Source organism: Nothoprocta perdicaria, unplaced genomic scaffold (genome assembly GCF_003342845.1).
Source record: "Nothoprocta perdicaria isolate Ctin4 unplaced genomic scaffold, notPer1 scaffold_0, whole genome shotgun sequence".
In the NCBI taxonomy this organism is placed as follows: domain Eukaryota; kingdom Metazoa; phylum Chordata; class Aves; order Tinamiformes; family Tinamidae; genus Nothoprocta; species Nothoprocta perdicaria.
The window spans coordinates 4,659,300-4,677,853 of record NW_020454092.1 but is presented as its reverse complement, the minus strand read 5'-3'; the positions used below and the strand labels follow the sequence as shown (position 1 = coordinate 4,677,853).

At 40.6% G+C, this 18,554-nt stretch overlaps 1 protein-coding gene across 1 annotated transcript in view; it reads left to right on the top strand.

Annotated features, from left to right (window-relative positions):
- The window catches only part of LOC112959401 (unconventional myosin-X-like), a 74,858-nt gene extending 56,521 nt beyond the window's left edge, over positions 1–18,337 (top strand). Inside the window, exons 29-41 of the mRNA XM_026053422.1 lie at positions 1,530–1,623; positions 2,246–2,301; positions 3,037–3,179; positions 4,598–4,792; positions 5,882–6,039; positions 8,009–8,132; positions 9,408–9,705; positions 10,945–11,152; positions 11,677–11,813; positions 13,547–13,670; positions 14,375–14,818; positions 15,471–15,662; positions 16,445–18,337. Coding sequence (XP_025909207.1) covers positions 1,530–1,623; positions 2,246–2,301; positions 3,037–3,179; positions 4,598–4,792; positions 5,882–6,039; positions 8,009–8,132; positions 9,408–9,705; positions 10,945–11,152; positions 11,677–11,813; positions 13,547–13,670; positions 14,375–14,818; positions 15,471–15,662; positions 16,445–16,558 — 2,287 coding nt within the window. The 3' untranslated portion in view covers positions 16,559–18,337. The remainder of the gene's footprint in view (positions 1–1,529; positions 1,624–2,245; positions 2,302–3,036; positions 3,180–4,597; positions 4,793–5,881; positions 6,040–8,008; positions 8,133–9,407; positions 9,706–10,944; positions 11,153–11,676; positions 11,814–13,546; positions 13,671–14,374; positions 14,819–15,470; positions 15,663–16,444) is intronic.
- Positions 18,338–18,554: the final 217 nt, after the last annotated feature.

Genomic DNA, 18,554 nt, shown 5'->3' with positions numbered 1-18,554 from the left:
CTTCTGCTAGACAGAAAAGAGGATTCACTCCTCGGGGTCATTTTCTGCTGCTTAGAAGGTACCACACCTTCTCTGGGGACACCCTGTTGCAGCTGCTGAGAGAGTGGTTCAGATTATCAGTTAGTCACAGGACTGTGGTCTTCTGCATGTGGCTGTGAGCACACTGTATTCAAGGGTTACCTCAGGAGACTGGCAAAACCGTAATGTAAACTGGAACATCTAATAGCTGATTTATTTATTAAATGGAATCTTGAATCAAACAAAACATCTATTCATGTTGTCTGTAAATGATTGCAAGAGCAGCTGGGTTTTATCCAGGAGACAGAGAAAAGGCTGCAGCTTATCAGAGTCTGTAGTGTCATCTGATAAAATCTTCCCAGTTCAAAGCAAACAAATGACTCATGTCCTTCCTTCTTGGTGTCCTGGCCATGCAATGAGAATCAGTTATTTAAGGGCAGGTTGGATAACCTGTTCTGGACAGTGGGTAGGTTACTGTCCCTAGCTGCTTATGCTTCTCCCACTCTTACTACAGATTACTGTTCTCTAATTCCAGCAAATGTTACTGGGCTACTTTAAATCAGTTCTGTGAAGTTATTCAGGGATTTTGTTGTTACTTTTTTGGGAATTTATGGAGAAAGGGGAAAATATTTTGGACACAAATTCACAGAGACGGGTGAAGGCCAGCCACATGAACAAGAAACGAGGAAATTCAGAAGGCAGTAGCTGAAGAGATGGTAAATTCTTAATCCAGAGCTTCTGCAGCTGGAATAGCCATGCCCTCAACTGTTATGAATTGCTAGCACAAATGTGGCCTCTGTCAGTACAACTCAGTTGTGAGGGAGGAGAATCGCCAACACTTGCACGAGCAAAGGGCAGATTGGCAGATGGTGTAGAGCAGCTGATCTGTGAATCCTCCACAAAGTCTAGATGTTTGTTGATCTCACTGGAAGCTGATTCACTGGAAGATAAAGATAAGAATCTGCCTGTTTTGCAGAAGAGATTTGGCCTCCAGATATGTCTGTAATGGGAACCTCTCACAGAAAAATATCTTCATTCTCTTCCTTCCAGATTAACTCATGATTAATTGAGATCCATAAAACTTTCAAGTTTATGAGCAGATCAGAGACAGTCTAGTTAAAAGGCGTCTAAGAATCTCTAGGGCTCTAGTCCAGGAGGATCACAGCTGATGCTCTCTTTACAACCACTGTTTGTTCTACACAGTCTCCTGACGTGCTCCTCAGCAGGACAACTGACTGCTTTGTGGTTTCTTGAATAGCAAATAGAAAGCTGAATTTTTTGGGAACAACTATCAGTGGGTTAAAGGACATGCACAGAATTTTCATAGATAAATTGGGAGGAAGGAAGACATTAGTCTAGTATGATATACCCAAGAGATATTTTGTAGTATAATTGTGAGGAAGTTGTGAATGAAGCAATTTTTCTACTTCCTGGCAGCTTTCAGGGTTCCTTGATCATCTAGAACTACTTTCACTACCAGATCTTAACTTTTAGTCTGTTTTGATTGCCAGTGGTTGGTTTAACGTCCTGAGCCGAGTACACGGTGCTACAGCACAGCAGCTGAGGGAAATGCAAGATGAACAGGCCAATCCAAAGAATGCTGTGGTGAGTTACTGTGCAACCAGTCTGTGGGCATGCTTGCGGTCATCTGTGTTTAACTGTTTCGTGCACGTCTTCCCAGCACATGCAGTGCTGTAGCTATTGAACCATGTGCAAAAGGCAGGTGATTATTCAAAAGAAATAGCAAAGCTTATGGAAAAGAGAGGAGGCAGTAAGGAACGTAGTGGATGACCAAGGTGACTGAGTTTGATCACCCTATGGCTCTTCTGTTGGGTTTTGGGAGGAATACCTCATGCAGCTAAAGTATTATGGGACTATTCTGGTTCAATTATACTAGACACAAGAGATTCGGTGAGAGGAACAGTATATTTTGTGTATTTTACTAGTGCTGAGATGTGGAGTCGGGATTATCTCAGATCTCTACAATGCTGCGTGGAAAGCTCCAGCTCTTTTCCTGCAGCTCCATGGAATATTTGCACGCCTTTTCTGCTGTTTAGGAAGTCTTTCATGATGATTCTCTCATTCTCCCTTATTGCTTTTCTCATCTCTTCATTTCTACTCAAACTATTGGAAATCAGAAGAGCATTTTTAGTACCTATTCAAGAAGGAAAATGTCTGTAATTTGATACAAGCAATTGTTGTAATCTGTGTCTTTTTCACTTTACAGGGAACTCTGGATGTTGGGCTCATTGACTCTGTCTGTGCCTCGGACAGTCCTGATAGGTAGGTGCAGATTGTTTTTCAGTGACTTGAGCATCTCCAAGATCAGAAGCAGTCTGACTTATTCTTGTGTGGCGGTCCAGATTTCAGTAGAGGTTTTGCATTTGTTTAAACTGACAGTAAAAACTGACATTTTTTCCAGTTTTTCAACGGTAGTTTTAAGATAATCTTGTAAATTTGGAGATGTTATGGAGGAAAACAACACTGGGAGAATAATAAATGAATTCAGAAGTCTGTATACTTTCTAATATGTTTGCAATGCAACACAGCACAGACCTCTAGTTCACAAATGGGTTAGCTAAGGAGAAAAGATTATGGGACATTTTACATCATGTTATGTTAACATTTAATTATTTCCTATAATGTTAACAGGTTCAACAAGGGCAAAGCTTCTCATTGCACAACTGAATTAAAATGTTAGCTATTAAGGTATTTACTTCTATCATTTGCTTCTCTCTCTGAGGTTACAGGGACTTTTTGGATACTAGATCAGAAAATACTTATCTTGGTAGCTAGCAAAGAGTTCTTTAAAGTAGAAAGTTTTAGCCCCTTCTGAAGTGGGGCTCCTTAGAGTTAATATGTGTCCCAGTAAAACACTGGGCACTGGCAGAATTTATTCTCCCCTCCACAGTTGGTATTCAGAGAATCTTTTTTCTTTGCGACTCTGGCTTTGCATCTGCTGTGACTTGAGACATTTATCTGGTTATGACCAGTTCTAATCCTCATGTCTTCTGGCAGACCAAATTCTTTCGTGATCATCACAGCAAATCGAGTGATTCATTGCAACAGTGACACCCCTGAGGAGATGCACCACTGGATCTCCCTACTGCAGAAACCAAAAGGCGAATCTAAGGTTGATGGACAGGAATTCCTTGTAAGAGGTAAAAGAAATGTATGCAATTAAATTTTATGAAACTCAGGTTTTGATTATGATCTGAGGATAAGGTCTGATTAAAGCTAATCTGATTTAATTTAGCTGCTCCCCCAAACTGATCATCCTCTGCCCCCCCACCTTCCTGCCAGCTGCCTGCCCTGTCTTTTCTTGCTCTGGCACAAGCTCTTGTCTGGCTCCATGTCAGGTGGGTTCAGGAAGCTAAAATTGGAAAAAAACAAAGCACTTCTTTATATATTTAGTTTTCTAGTATTAGTTCCTGAGCTTATTTCAACATGTTATCCAACAAATGTCAGCATGGCATGGGAGGGAGCAGGGGCTGTCCTTTGCAAGCAGCTGGCCTTATATTGACTATAACAGGACACTGCATCTTTGTTTTCAGGAAGCTCTGTTCTTTCTGACACCTGTCGTGCAGAGAAGGAAGGAGGGAGATCTTTGTTAGGTAGCTGCTTTCCTTTGTAAAGCAAACTAATGTGACTAACATGTGGTAAACATGGCGAGGATAATTCTCTAAAGCTGGGTGAAAGATTTAAATTATGTCTAGTTAGAGCTCAGTTGGCGATGGAGGAACTGAGGGATGAGTACTGATCACACACGTATTACAAAATATTCTCCTATTTGTCTCCAACAGTCTCTTAAATTTCCTCAGTATTTTCAGCTCATCATGTGGTCTTTGATGTACAAAGACACTGCTGGCACTATATGTGGAAAGCAAGTGCAGAGCAAATTGCCTTATGTCTTCCAGAAAGTTTTTTAGATCAGCTATGTCAGAATTTAATAAATACTAGAAAAATAGAAGTATCTCACAGAGCTGAAATTTCCTGTGTTTCTAAACACAGTAAGCAAGATATCCTGGCTAAGGCAAACTAAATAAGCTAGCTGCTGATCTTGCATAAATGGAGCAATGAATGCACGGCAGCATCAGGTGTCCTGCATCACATCAGTTGGAGCGAAGAAGTATAATTCAGTATCAGCAAGGGTGGCTCTATGGGAGAAGTGTACTTTTCATGTTTTCTTCAATGAGGTTATAAATACCCAGTTGACTGGCGGCTATTTCTATGAAACACTTGGGTTTACATAGGATGACTGATGTAGAACTGTGTAACATTTCACATGAAACACATTGTAAGTCAAACTTTTGAAATAATTGACAATTTCATAGCTGCAAATATAAACAGTTTTTTAGCTGGAAATTACTAACCAGAAATAGAGATTTTGATGCCCACAGGATTTAATCTAGCCAAGGAAAGAGAAACCAAGATTCATCCTTTGAATAGGTAGGTCACAGGATATGCCTTTTGCCTGGAGCTGGAGGCCCGGTCCCAAAGCTGGGATGCCGCCAGGGAAAGGACAGAATTCCTCTTGTGGTGAAAGCCAGCTGTTGACATGTCTCTGTTCCTCTGCTAGGCTGGCTTCATAAAGAGGTCCAGAGCAGCAACAAGATGTCCTCTCTGAAGATGAAGAAGCGCTGGTTTGTGCTGACAAACACTGCCCTCGATTACTACAAGTCATCGGAGCGCACCGCTGCCAAGCTCGGCACGCTTGTGCTCAACAGCCTGTGCTCAGTCGTGCAGCCTGATGAGAGGGTCTTCAAAGACACAGGTGAGAGGGAAAAAGCACTCAGAAGTCCTGAGCAGACTCTCGGTAGCAGCCTGCAGCAGCTGTCCGAAGAGGCAAGGGGCAGGAACCTAATGGTGTGTCATGCTGAGAGGCAATCTTAATGTTTTTTTGCCTGCTCTGGGTCTCACTGCAAATATCTCTGCCCATGTGAAACATGAGACATGTAAAGGGATAGAGAATGGTGTGCAAGTGATGGTAGTGCCCTCACACCTGACAGAGACAGTATTTTTTTCACTAATATCTCTGCCTGCCAAACAGGGAAGGGGTCTGAGTCATAAAGCTCAAATATAAAGCTTTATTAATATTGCTTGTTTATAAGTTTGGGGTGGAAGTGGGGTTAGGGGACTGGGGATGAAGACTTGGAGTCTCCCTGACAAAGAAGCTAAAGATTAGAACAAAGCTAGAATTACTGGAAATTTGAGGACTACAGTCACCTGAGGTATCTTTAAAAGGGTCTGGAAGCAATCTGCAACAGGATGCTGTGGTGCATTTTGTACAGTAAAGACAAGAAATTTCTTCTACCCACTTTAATTCTTTCATATTTGTCTCTTCAAAAGAGATCTCAAGCTGCACATAGCAGAGTAAATTGTCATCGCTGTGATCTTGAGCTGCACATAGCAAACTTGCATTGCTGTGGCCTGTTACCTCAGTTTATGTCAAATACATGATTTTAAAAAGTTATGAGAATGGATTTGACAATCCAAGTGGATTGTCTGCTGTTTGCAAAAACTGCACTCAGCACTCAGTTTTTGACTGATTAATAGTATAGTGTGGTCAGAATCAGGACTATGAAAGTGAACTGCCTGGTCAGTAGAGAAGCATTCATGTCATCCTGTGAAACGCTTGGTCTTGGAAAGCTGTGTTTGTGCCAAAACTTAGATTGGGGCCTTCTTGCCGATAAATCTACTTTGGGAGTGAGGGAACACTACTGTCTAAAGCAGCCTCTTTTAACCAACCACACTATATGTTGCTGTCAAAGCAGCACTGGTTTTTCCACGCCACTGGCCACAGTTAGGAAGAGAAGATAAAGCAGAAAGAAGTTCAGTGTCCTGCTTCTTTGTGTCTTCACAGGCTATTGGAACATCATTGTCCATGGGCGAAAGCATTCGTACAGACTGTACACAAAGCTGCTGAATGAAGCTATGCGCTGGGCCTCTGCCATTCAAGGGGTCATTGACAGCAAAGTTCCTATAGAAACTCCTACCCAGCAACTCATTCGGGACATCAGGGTAGGTGGCATCAAGCTGACTCCCCACTCAGTTGGGAGCAGCCACATCACCACTGGGCTGACTTGGTCATTATGGAGAATGTGGCAAGAGACAGGGTTGCTGTCTTAGAGGAGAAAAATGGAGAAGAAACCTAAATGATTGTGTAACTGAACAATCAAATCTTGCACTTCAGCACGTAAACTGACCTGCAGGAGTCTGGGCCACAGACGCTGTGGGGTTACCAGCTACGTGCAGGTTTAGACCATCAGGCATGTGCAAAGCCCAGCTTCACCCTTTCCTCTTCCCTATCATCCTCCTGGAACAAATATAAAGATTTCTGTTCCTGCCAGCCATGAGGCTTCCATGTACTCTACTGTCCTCTTCACAACCTCCACCAATGTGGTTAAATAGTAAAGGGTGACAAAAATATAAACTCCAAAAAAGCAAAAGCTGTGCCAAGTGATTATATTGGAAAGGGCTTTTCTTTTCACAAAGTAAAATATAATTATTAGAATCATAATACAGGACAGGCCAAAGCATATTTAAGGAACAACGTGCTAAGTGAGTAAAGACTACTAAGGAAAGCTTATCTGAAAAGTTGAGTAATTCTCTGCATCAGCGATGACTACAGAGACACTCAGAGAACTTTAAGCACCAGAGCCTGTCTCTAAAGCGGAAACATTTGAAAAACTTGCTAATTGAGATACCAGACTGTGGAACAAAATCACCAGGATCAAATGGCATTAAACCTGCAGCTCTAAAGGAACTCAGATGCGAAATTACGGAATTACTGACTATAGTATGTAACCCGCTGCTTAGGTTGGTCCTAATACCCAAAACAAAGAAATGGAAAGTAGCAAGCATGACACTAGGCTTTGAAAAAGACTGGTTGAGTGCTTGGGAAAATACCAACAAGTCATTCTGTGTTTATCTCCCAGTGTTCTTTGGCAGTGCCGGAGTCATGTGTATGATGATGATCCTGGTCATACAGTTTACTTGAATTTCAAAACACTTCGACATGTCTTTAGCAGAGACACTCAAGAAGTTAAGCTGTTACTGGACAGGAAGAAGGTCTTCTCATGGGTGAAGGATCAGTTAAAGATTAAGATCCAGGGCTTCACATGAGTGCTTTGTTTCCATATTGGAGAAGAGTCCCTGGTTTGATTGCCATGTGCTCGTGTGCTGGTAGCAGTGCCATTCAGCAGGTTCATAAGTGAACAAAAGTAAATTACTTAAAATAGTCAAAACTAAAGCTGGTTGTGAGAAGTTGCAAGGAATTTTTGATTTGTGTAACTTGGGCAAAATGATAGATGAATTTCAGGGCTGATATATGCAAAGTAATGTGAATGTGGTAAGACACACTGCCCTGAACTAGATAGGAGTGGATAGTAACCATTCAGGAAGAGAATCTTGGAAAACACTGGATTAGCATTCAAGGAAAAGAAAAAAAAGAGAACATTAGGAGTTATTAGGGAAGGAACATAGGACAAAATAGCGAAAAATATCATGCCAATGTATACAGTAGTGTCAGGCCCACATTCTTAATACCACGTCCTTTCTAGTTGTCCTCTCTCTAATCACATATAGTATAGCCTAGCAGGTTCAGGGAGATGAGGCTCATTATAGGATACTAAACTTGATGGATCTGTTGTCAGAAAGTCCACGATGCATTAACTGTTGGAAGTTTGAAGGGTGTACCAAGGAGGAATAGTGCTATAATCCTCTGTTGTATGACTGTATTGGGCATCAGACACAGGCCTATAGCTGTAGTCAAGATCCTGGGCTTGTTTTTTGGTATAACAGTTATTCTTGCATGTGTTTTTCAGATTAATTTTAATTGAACAGAGTAATTTTAATTTGCGAATTATGCTTTACTCATCTAGTCCTGCTGAAAGCTAGATAAAGGCAACCAAGCTTGTACCTAAATTAAGGGCATCTTGTGACAATTACCTCCATTTGATAGTAATTCTTTTTCTTCTTTTTTTCCCAGGAAAATAGTATGAACTTTGAAGTAGTGGAACAGACATATAGGAGAAACCCAATCTTGCGATACACTCAGCACCCTTTGCATTCCCCATTGCTCCCACTACCCTATGGAGATGTTAGCATCAATTGTAAGTATTCCACCTGCGTGACGGAGTCCACTAAACCTCTTCTTTTCTGGAGTACCAGTACAGAGCCTGAGTATTGCAAAAGTGGTCTTTAACCTCTCTCTTTGCAAGCAGAATCTACCTGACACAGTGCATGCCACAGAGGTCAGAGAGAGAGAGGGCTGCTTTTCTCTGTGCTCTGTGTCCCCAGCTTTGTCTCTTAGGAAAACTGAAGAGACCTTACAAAGTGAAGTTCTATTAGGAAATATTAGATGGATGCATCAGAGAATTTCTGCCAACTGAAATGTCAGTAAGAGATGATGGAGCAAGTCAATAGCATGAGTAATAACAAACTAGTCACCCAGGTGAAGGAAGATTAGGAGGGCAATAGCTGAATATTAAGCACAGCAAACAATCTCTTACTTAAATTTGTCCTTTGGCATTTTGAAATGGCATTTTGAAAAAAGAAAAAAAAAAGCTTACAAAAGGGATTCAGGAAGGACCTGGAGAATTATATATCAATAAATCTGACTTCCAAAATCTGTAGAATCTGTAATGAAGCAGAATGTTAGGTGAAGAGTTCGTAAGCATTTTACAAAGGGAAGGCATACTTAAAAATTCATTAGAGCTCTTTCAAGGAACTGCTGAGGCTTACAGGTGAAGATGATCCGTCTGTTATAGTTCACATAGATTTCCAGCAAGTCTTCTAGATGGCATTAAAGGCTTCTCAATAAATGAACTTTCCAATAAGAGGGGTTGGACTAGATGATCTCTAAAGGTCCCTTCCAACCTCAAGGATTCTATGATTCTATAATAAGCACTCCTATTTGGTTATTAAGACCTTTGAATAAATGGAAAATAGGAATTAATGGAGTTACCTAGCAAAGGACCATCATCAGTAGAGCTAAGCAGAGATTTATGGTACCACTGATGTTATTTGACATGTTCATAAATGAGTCCATTATTTAACTATTCACAAGAGATGAAGAATGACTTTAGAATGGCTAAGAATAAGAACTTGGGACCTGCTTGTTTTGTTTAGTGCTGGTTTCTTTTAAACTGCTTTTCAGTACAGTGACAACAAGCTAAATACTCATTGAAAGTGCATTTTCACATTTAAAAGGGATGTGCTCATGAATTCTAAGTAGAAATTTAAGTTTAGGAGAAGAAAGAAGCAGATCCTCAAGTTGATGTTATTCTGTTACAGAACTTAGTATAGTCATTAGTCTTGTTGCTGAGTCAATAGGAAATGGAGGAAATGCTCACCTCTTGTCCCTTCTGTTTGTGATCACTCCCCAGTGCAACAAGAGAAGGGTTACAGCAGCTTACAGGATGAAGCAGTGAAGATCTTTAACTCCCTTCAGGAGATTGAGACAGTGTCTGACCCCATACCTATTATCCAAGGCATCCTGCAGACCTGCCATGATTTGAAGCCCCTGCGTGATGAAGTGTATTGTCAGCTCATCAAACAAACTAATCACATGCCACATCCCAACAGTCCTGGGAATCTGCACCACTGGCAGCTCATGTCATGTATGAGCTGCACGTTTCTGCCCAGTAGAGGGATCCTTCGCTACCTCAAGTTCCACCTTAGAAGGTAAAAGTCCATTTTATTTGTAGCTTGTTTTCCTTTCTCTGTGCTTAACCCCTAGTACCTGCTGTACTTGCCCTCTGTCTGGGCAAGAGCATCTTCTTTAGGTGTTGCAGCCACTCACCTTCATGCACAATTCTTGCTACCTGCTCTTCTCTTGTATTCGCCTCCTCACCCCTTGCTACCCATCTGTTGTGTCAAAAGGATGTAGAAAGTAAGGTTACCCAAGAAGAATACCATGGGATCTTCTTAAAGTGGGTTTACAACCTATCACCTACTGATTACTAAAGTCCTTATGACCATTCCCAGTCTGCAGGGAAGGTGAGAATTGCATTTCACACTGATTCAAGTATGTGCCACCTTGCAGTCATCACAGGTGAAGCATGTATACTGTGGAGTACTAGATATCCTGTAAATTCAACTTACCATGTTTTAATTTCTTAGCTTCACTAAGCATGTATTACTTAATGCTGTATTTGTATTTAACTTGAAGTTTGCCTTAACTAAATCGTTTTCATTTTCCTCCACAATTCATGTTAAGCACCTAATGCAACGTTCTAAGACAGCTTGTACTGGGTGTGAGGTTTGTAGCTTCATCCCATGGGTGACAGATGAGAAAGACCAATAAAATATATTTGATTGCTTCCAAACTAGGAGACAATGAGGTGAAATTCACGCTATTGCTCCAAAAAGCTGGACTTTTCAGACATCCTAGGCCTCATTGCAAGGGATGATGAGTAATACTGTATGTTGCCGTTTTACACTTCTATCCCTGGGAATGCCTATCATATCATATTTAAAATTTCTGGCCTTGGGGGGAAGAGAGCATCTAAAGGAACAACTTCCTACCCTCATGATTATCAAAAATACTGTAGAAGTGGCTTAAGCCTCAGCTAGTTTAAAAAAAAAAAATGAATAAACCAAAAAAAAAAAGTTCTTTCTTTTTCGTCTCAGTTGTGTAAATTGGCATAGTCTGTCCCACTATATTCTGTTGTTTTTAAACTCCTTAAACTTTGATCTCCTTATTTCATGCACTATCAAGAAATGCCACCAACGTGACTCTTCAGTGACTTGTAAAAGCATTCTGTATGGTTTGTTTTTAGGACACAAATGGGCTCATTTTTTCTGTTTTTGCACTTGACATCACCATGTTCCCTGAATACCTACAGTAGTCCAAGCTAAATGGTAACCTGCTTAGTTTCTGGTGCTCTGTGTATTGACTGTTTTGCTTTTCTTTCCAACTAGGGTAAAAGACCTCTTTCCAGGCTCAGAGATAGACAGATACGCCCAATTCATCAGTGATTCCCTGAAAAGAACAAAGACCCGGGAATTTGTGCCCTCCCAGGAGGAAATACAGGCTCTCCTCACCCGTGAAGAAATGACCACCACCGTGTACTGCCACGGCGGTGGCTCCTGCAAAATCACCATCAATTCTCACACAAGCGCTGGGGAGGTAATGCCTTAGTAGCGTTAATCACATGCAAGGACACCGCTGTGTAAGGACACCTAGAATATGTAGTATATCCTACAGGTTTACAGGGGTTCAAGAATAATCTGATCAAGTTCATGGAAAAGAAATTCACATGGAGTTTCTGACAACAGATAAACCATATCTGCCTTAGAATCCTAAACTGTAAATTATTGGAAGTCAGGTGTGTATATATATTCTTTACTGGGCATCAGATTTAATCATTATCAAAGGTGAATTGGGCTTAAATAGACGTGTGGTTTGATACGGAATGGTTGCTGCTATGTTGTAAGTCAAACTAAACTGGCTTCCATCACCCAATCCTGCTCTCAACAACATCTCCCCATTCTGTTCCCGGCTGCTAGTGTCGGGATTCTTCCATTTGCACAGGCAGTTGATTTGATTAGCTCACAAACACAAAGTATTTGTTTTCCTTCTTATTCTTGGCCAATGAGCTTGCTTGTATGTCTTGTATATATCCACTCTGTGATATCCCTCTGATTTTGCAGGTTGTTGAAAAGCTGATCCGAGGTTTAGCAATGGAGGACAGCCGTAATATGTTTGCTCTCTTTGAACATAATCAGCAAGTGGATCGTGCTGTTGAGAGTCGGGTTATTGTGGCTGATATCCTGGCCAAGTTTGAGAGGTAAAAAAAATGTTTAATAGAACCCTTCCTCTTAATTCCTCACAAGACATAGCCCTGGGTTATGTGAGTGTGCCCTCGAGTAGTATTTTCCAAAGCAGCTGAAGTGAATCAAGCGTTTGCTTTGGCGAGACCTTCCCTTCAGTAAGGTTCAAGTGCTCTTTCTCACTGTGGTCCAGAGCCAGGAGTCAGAAATTAATACGTTAATGCTCCTACTGTGCCACAGTGGAACAAAAAAGATGCCACTGCAAATCATTAATTTGTTTTGCATGCTACTGGAATAGACATGGACAACTTACACAACCAATTATCTTCGTATTAGTAAATAACAACTGAATACTTTGGTTGAATGAAGAGCTGTTAAGTCCTTAACCCACAGCACTTTTAATGACCATAAATCTTGCTTTTTCCCTGTAACAAATATCAGGTCTTTTCTTTGCCAACTCTTGGCAAGTAACTTGTTGGGGGAAAAAAAAGCTCGCTCACATCTATTTCAATGACAGACATGTTACTTATTCAGCTGCTTGGACAAAATTAGTAGTATGTGTATAAAAAAGTATGGAGGGCGAATTCAGTCACTCTGCTGTCTTGATCATTCTTTCTCTGTGCAAGGGGAATACTGCCTCCTGGCACACTTGCCATGGCAGGAATGGTAGGACAAATGAGGTATTCAGTAATGACTATGCATTCAGAAGTACCAAAAGGTATGTGCAGATCTGACAGCTAATAAAATGGGACATCAACAAACTGAGATATTTTCTTGCATAATAACTTGTGTCACTGTGATGGATGTAGTGGGTTAATATGGGCAACACAGACAAACACGATCTGTAAAGCTCCTTGGCCATGATAGCGGAAGATCATAAAAGCGTTAAGGCAATAAGGTTGCTGCTTGTCAGATTTTTTGAATGATATACTTGTAACCATCAGAAATCACTTTGATGTGTCTAGACATTTGGGAGTTGCAAACAGTGGCTGCACTTGCACTGCATATGAATGTATGCCCTTCCTAAGGGCTGTCACGGGGATATAAGATTGAACGCCTCTTGCTTTGAAGACCCTGGCTGCATTTTGTTGTCGCTTGCTGCATATGAAAATTAATCTGCGTGGATAAATGATTCAGGGGACTCAGCCCAGCGCCCTCTGGGAAAAATGTCTTTGTATCAACTACCTCTGATAATGATCTGTCGATTTACATCACAAGAGCTCTATCAGAAAGCAGAGAAATGATCACAGCGGGAATATAAACACAGCTCAGATTTCCTACTGTGGACTGTGATTTTGTGGCCAGCATACAAACACAGCAGTAGTTTGTGGAGGAAGCTGGCAATGCCACTCTCTATTTTATCTATTCTGAAAAAAAAATAAGGTTATTCCAAGTGCTGGCAAGGGTGACACTTTTTCACAGTCATACCAGTACATGGAAACAGTTATCTTGAAAAGTGGAGAGTATGTTGTGTCTTGCCTCTCCTAACCCATGCATTTAGCTGGGACCCTTGATCTAAAGATATGATGAAGTTTATCTTGTAAGAACTTTTTATCCTTCCAAATCAAAATTTTATGCAACTCGAGGAAAAAAAAATAGAAGTTGCAAAGAAATTGTCCTGGTAAACCAGGCAGTTCAGTGCTCTTTCCAGAAATCCAGGGATACCCTTTATATTGTGCAGTTGCACTGTAGATATCTTACTACTATGACTCCTGTGTTTTCAGCTCTCGTTCTCTTGCCTGTTTTACAGACTTGCTGGCTCTGAGGAGGAAGAGGAGGAAGGACAATGGCAGCTATATTTTAAACTTTACTGTTTCTTGGATGTTGAGAATGTTCCCAAAGATGGAGTGGAGTTTGCTTTCATGTTTGAGCAGGTAAGCTGGTCATGGGAGTGTATTTGGTTTCCAAGGTGGCATGAAGCACACAAGAGTGAGTATATTGAAAAGTAGCTTACCTTTACCTTAGAAGTGAGAATGCTGGTTTGAATCGAAGATTTTATTGTCTTGGATTGTTGGTTTCACCTTTTGATTTACTTTTCTAATATGTGATAGATGTAGTTTAAAAAAATAAGTTTTACAGAGGAAAAAAGAAGTGAAAGGAAGCAAGAAGATTGAGGGAAACACCAGGTCAAAGAGGAAGAGGTGGGAGGCTCTGGTACAGAAGAGGCTTAGGTTAAAAGCCTTAAGTTATTGCATCTAACTCTATCTGGTATTGAGTATTGTCTCCACATAGGAACTGCTGCTGGCACAAGGAAATTGCCTCAATTCTCCTTTCATCCACCTGCTGTGATCTAGCAAGACCTTCTTACAAGTCTTTAAGGACACGAGTTCATAAGAAAGTTCTTTCCAGCCTAGGGCTTGTAAGAAGAGATGTCCCTAGTCTGCTCATTCAATAAATTGCAAAATTTTCATATTGCAGTTCATTCCAATTCCTTTTCTTCTCTTTATTAGGATGTCTGCTCTGGTCTATTGAATTATGTTCCCTGCTGGAACTTTGTTCTACAGCACATACTAATAATGTGTGTTTTTATTATTATTATTATTTCTAATGGGTTTGGGGGCTTTTTCTTTGCCTGTAGGCCCATGAAAGCCTCATAGACGGCCATTTTCCTGCCCCAGAGGACACTTTGCAGCGCCTCGCTGCCCTACGGCTGCAGTACCTTCATGGAGATTATTCCAAAATAAGCTGGACCCTTGATGGTGTCTACCCAGTTAACAGGCTAAAATCAAAAATACTGCACTCCACCAAGAGCAGCGGCAGTCACACGTTGGAGAGGAGACGGACCAGCTTCCTTGAAGGGACATTAAAACGGAGCTTCAAGACAGGCTCTGTAAAGAAGCAGAAAGTAGAAGAGGAGCAGATGATGGAGATGTGGGTGAAGGAAGAGCTTTCAGCTGCTCGGGCGAGCATAGCACAGAAATGGACCAAGCTGCATGGACTCTCTCAGCATCAGGCCATGGTGAAATACATGTCCATTGTAAAGGAGTGGCCAGGCTACGGATCAACCCTCTTTGATGTTGAGGTGAGAGATGTAGAAGTGCATGTAACTACTGTCATGAATAACAGGCAGGTATGTGTAGAGCATAAGGGGATTTCAGGAATAGGCTGCATTTGCCTTCTTTAAGCTAAGTGTGAAGCATGCAGTAGTGCCTACCCACTGAGGGGTACTGAGCAAGCAAAGTCGTGTGTCCTGGTGAATGGAAGGACACCACAAATTCCCTCTCTCAGTAGAAATCAATGACACTGAGAGAACTTATGGGCTTAGTAGTGTGGTGGCTAAGGAAAAGAAAAGTAAAATTTTATTGTCCTTTTTTGTCCTTGCTGGCAAAAACTGTAGCCATGTTCTGCAGCAATAAAACAAATGCTGCAGACATTCCAAGCAAACAATATGGAACTTTTACATCTGAGGAGAAGTGCTAGGTATTGCAGTTATTTACTGTTTACCCGGTATTTATCTCTCCCAGCAGAGGAGATGAAATGAGAATTCTCAATATAAGACTCAAAGGCATGTGTTTTGTAAATCTTTGCAGCAGGAGTGTCTGCAAGATGCCATCTCTGTCTCTGTTCGATTGGAGAGCTGCTACAGGGAACCAGAAATTAGGGCTTTCCCTTGTATCAAAATGGTTTGATTCTATACTGTATTAATGCACAGTTTCATGTCTCTGTTCTTGCAGTGTAAGGAAGGGGGATTTCCAAATGATCTTTGGCTTGGAGTAAGCACAGAAAATGTGTCTATCTATAAACGAGGAGATCCTAAACCTCTAGAAACTTTCCAGTATGAGCATATTGTTTTCTTCGGAGCACCACAACCTAACACCTTCAAAATTACAGTGGATGAGAGAGAAATGTTTTTTGAAACATCCCAGGTATGTGTTGTATGTGAGCTTTTACTAATACTTGAATAATGCTTTGTGCCATGACTCTGAAGTGCCATGACACGTGTTCTTGAGTACAAGAACAGGGATAAATAAGAAAAAAAATGATGATGATTAGAAAGCAGAGGTTTGAGTGGTCTTCATGGACATTTGGAATTTAAAAAAAAAACACATAGTTTTAATTAGTACACTAAGCATATTATTATTGTGGAATTAGAAAACTGAATGCTGATGAGTGGGATGTTTTTCATTTCCTTCCAGTATGAGGAGTTCTGTGTACAGAAGCCACCACAAAGCTGTTAACGCTCTTGTTTTCAGTCTCTGTGTCTTTCCTAGTTTTTATACATCCTGACAGAGATGGGGTAAAGAAGGGGACTGGATTTTGTTTTGTTTTACAGTAATGATGGCCTTTTTTGTTTTCGTCTTTGATCCTGTTTTCAGGCATTCTGATCTCCGTTAATCTCAAAGTTGATATTTTCATGGAAATAGCTATTGAAATGTCAATAGCATTTTCCTAGATGTTTCTATTTCTTAAAATATGCTTTCATCTAAAGATCTTAACCACCTTGTTCCATTTGTGCCTAGCTGTACTGTAATGGCCCAGTTCTTTCTTGCCTTCCTTCCTGTCATATTCGCATTTAGTACTACATTCAAAATTTATTGTGCTATGACTTTGAAAGTGAGGAATCTTTTTCTGTAAAATTTCTGGTACACCTCTGCAAACAGAATACTTTTTTAGTGTGCTTCCCCTTCTGTTGGTGTTCCCTGTGCAGGTGGGTGAGATAATAAAGATCATGAAAGCGTACATCAACATGATAGTGAAGAAACGCTGCAGCGTCAAGTCCGCCACCAGCCTGGACAGCCACGCTAGCGTCTGGACGAGGTGATATGGAGGAACTGCTGTGAGACAGGGGCAGTTGTTTCATGGACGAAACTTGCAACTTGCCAGCACAAGTGTAGCAAAGATGTTTTTTAAAAACTCCACTTGACTGACTACTGTATTTAAAAACTGAAGTGGTATCTGCAATACCATAGGATTTGCACCTCTGCCCAAAGACATTAAGCAGTAACAACTGTTGTTAAATATTAACTGCCTAAGACTTGTTTTCCTTTGCTTGTTTGATGAATAATGTACTTTAAAGAAGCAAAGTCAGAAGCATCCTCCTTCTCCTGCTGCTCTCACAATTTGGCAGAAAAATTTACATAATCATTTCTGCACTAGAGATGTCAGACTTAAGCTTCCTTATGAATTCCCAACATACAAACATCTAGGGCCATAGGATTGCAGTAGGGTATGCTAAAAGAATATTTGTTTTTATTTATTTTGCGAGCTACTTTGAAATACAATTCACTGTGGGGTTTTTCTCTTCATGTATAGTAATGATCTGATCTGGTCTTAAAAGAAAGCACCTCTGTATGAGCAAAGCCAAATAGTCAAACTAACAGGTCACGTCCTACGTGAGACAATTAAAAAGCAAACACACAAACACATTTGCTGGTTCTTTACCTTCCAGGTACTTGACTGTAAAAAGTGGCACTTTACGTAAAAGTACTGAGTATTCAACATGTAAGAGAATCTTGGGGACTAGCAGCACCAAAATCATCAGATGCTATGCCAGGTACCTGCCAGGCAGCATAAAAATTAACAACTGCCTTTCCACAACTACAGCCAAGGTGATGAGATTGATTTAGTTGTGTTTCAAGCAGAGCTGTTGTGCACAAACTCCAGACTTTTGGAGGTTTTTACAGTGAGCAGCCTGCATTAAGTTCTTTTCTTATTTATATGGGATTTCAGGATGTCTGGCATCCCTGAACATTAGTTCTAAATTAAGTGGTTCCTACTGAGTGAAGAGATGCCTAGATAAACTTTTATAGGCAATTATTCCACTTCCTCTTTACTACTGCAGATTGGAGACACCAATCCCTTCATCCTCCACCAAATTCTAATTGGAAATGCACCCATCACTGAGTCTTTAAAATTGTTCCGGTCTCCTGAAGGTCCCTGATCAGCAGCAAACTTTAGAACAATATTGCACTGCCAAAATAACAGTTTTTTTAGAGGATTTTATAGTCATTTGCAAAGAGGCTGCTTTTTTTCCCCCCTCCTAGTTAAAAGATAAGTCATCTTCAGTTTCTTAATAAATCTGAGGAGCTGTAATGTATGCCCAGCCACTTCTTTTTATTTTTTTTTTTTTTAAAGTCAGATGTTTCCCTTTTTGAAAAAGTTGCAGTTAAGGCTTATTGCTCAGCTAAAAAAGCTGAGCTGGAAGCTAGGAGTCAATATGCTATACATTTGATTCAAATTTATCCTCAGATCGTGCCATTCACTAATACTATATCACTGGTTTTTAAGCTGACGATACGGATGATAAAAAGCAGCATGCTTAATCTGTGCTTTTCTCTCACCTCCACTATACTGCAGCATGTGCAATGTCACACAATCCAGTTTAAGAAGATATCCACTGTTTGTATCGTGGTTTCAATTGGAGTTTTGCCTTAAATAATGATCCTCCTTACAAACATCCCATTTTTGTCTCTTGAAATAAAAAGATGACCAGGTCACAAGTGAGAATGAACAGGAACGCAGAGGTAGTGTGCAAAGTAATACTTCATATCGGTCCATACACTGACTAGATCTTTTATGTATAAGAATAGCCTTGATTATCCCTGCCCTTTACTCTGCACTATTTCTGTGTTCTGGCTCTTGGGTTGCTGCAGGCAGCTTGAACCCACTTGGGAATGTAACTCCCATTACTGTTTGTTGTAATTTTTCTCATTTCTATTACAGAATTCCTTCTGCTGTCTTTTTTAATTTGTAACTGGCTTTACAAGATGAAAGTTTAATAAATTATTGGATTGCACAGGCTGTATTCACTCTCAGTC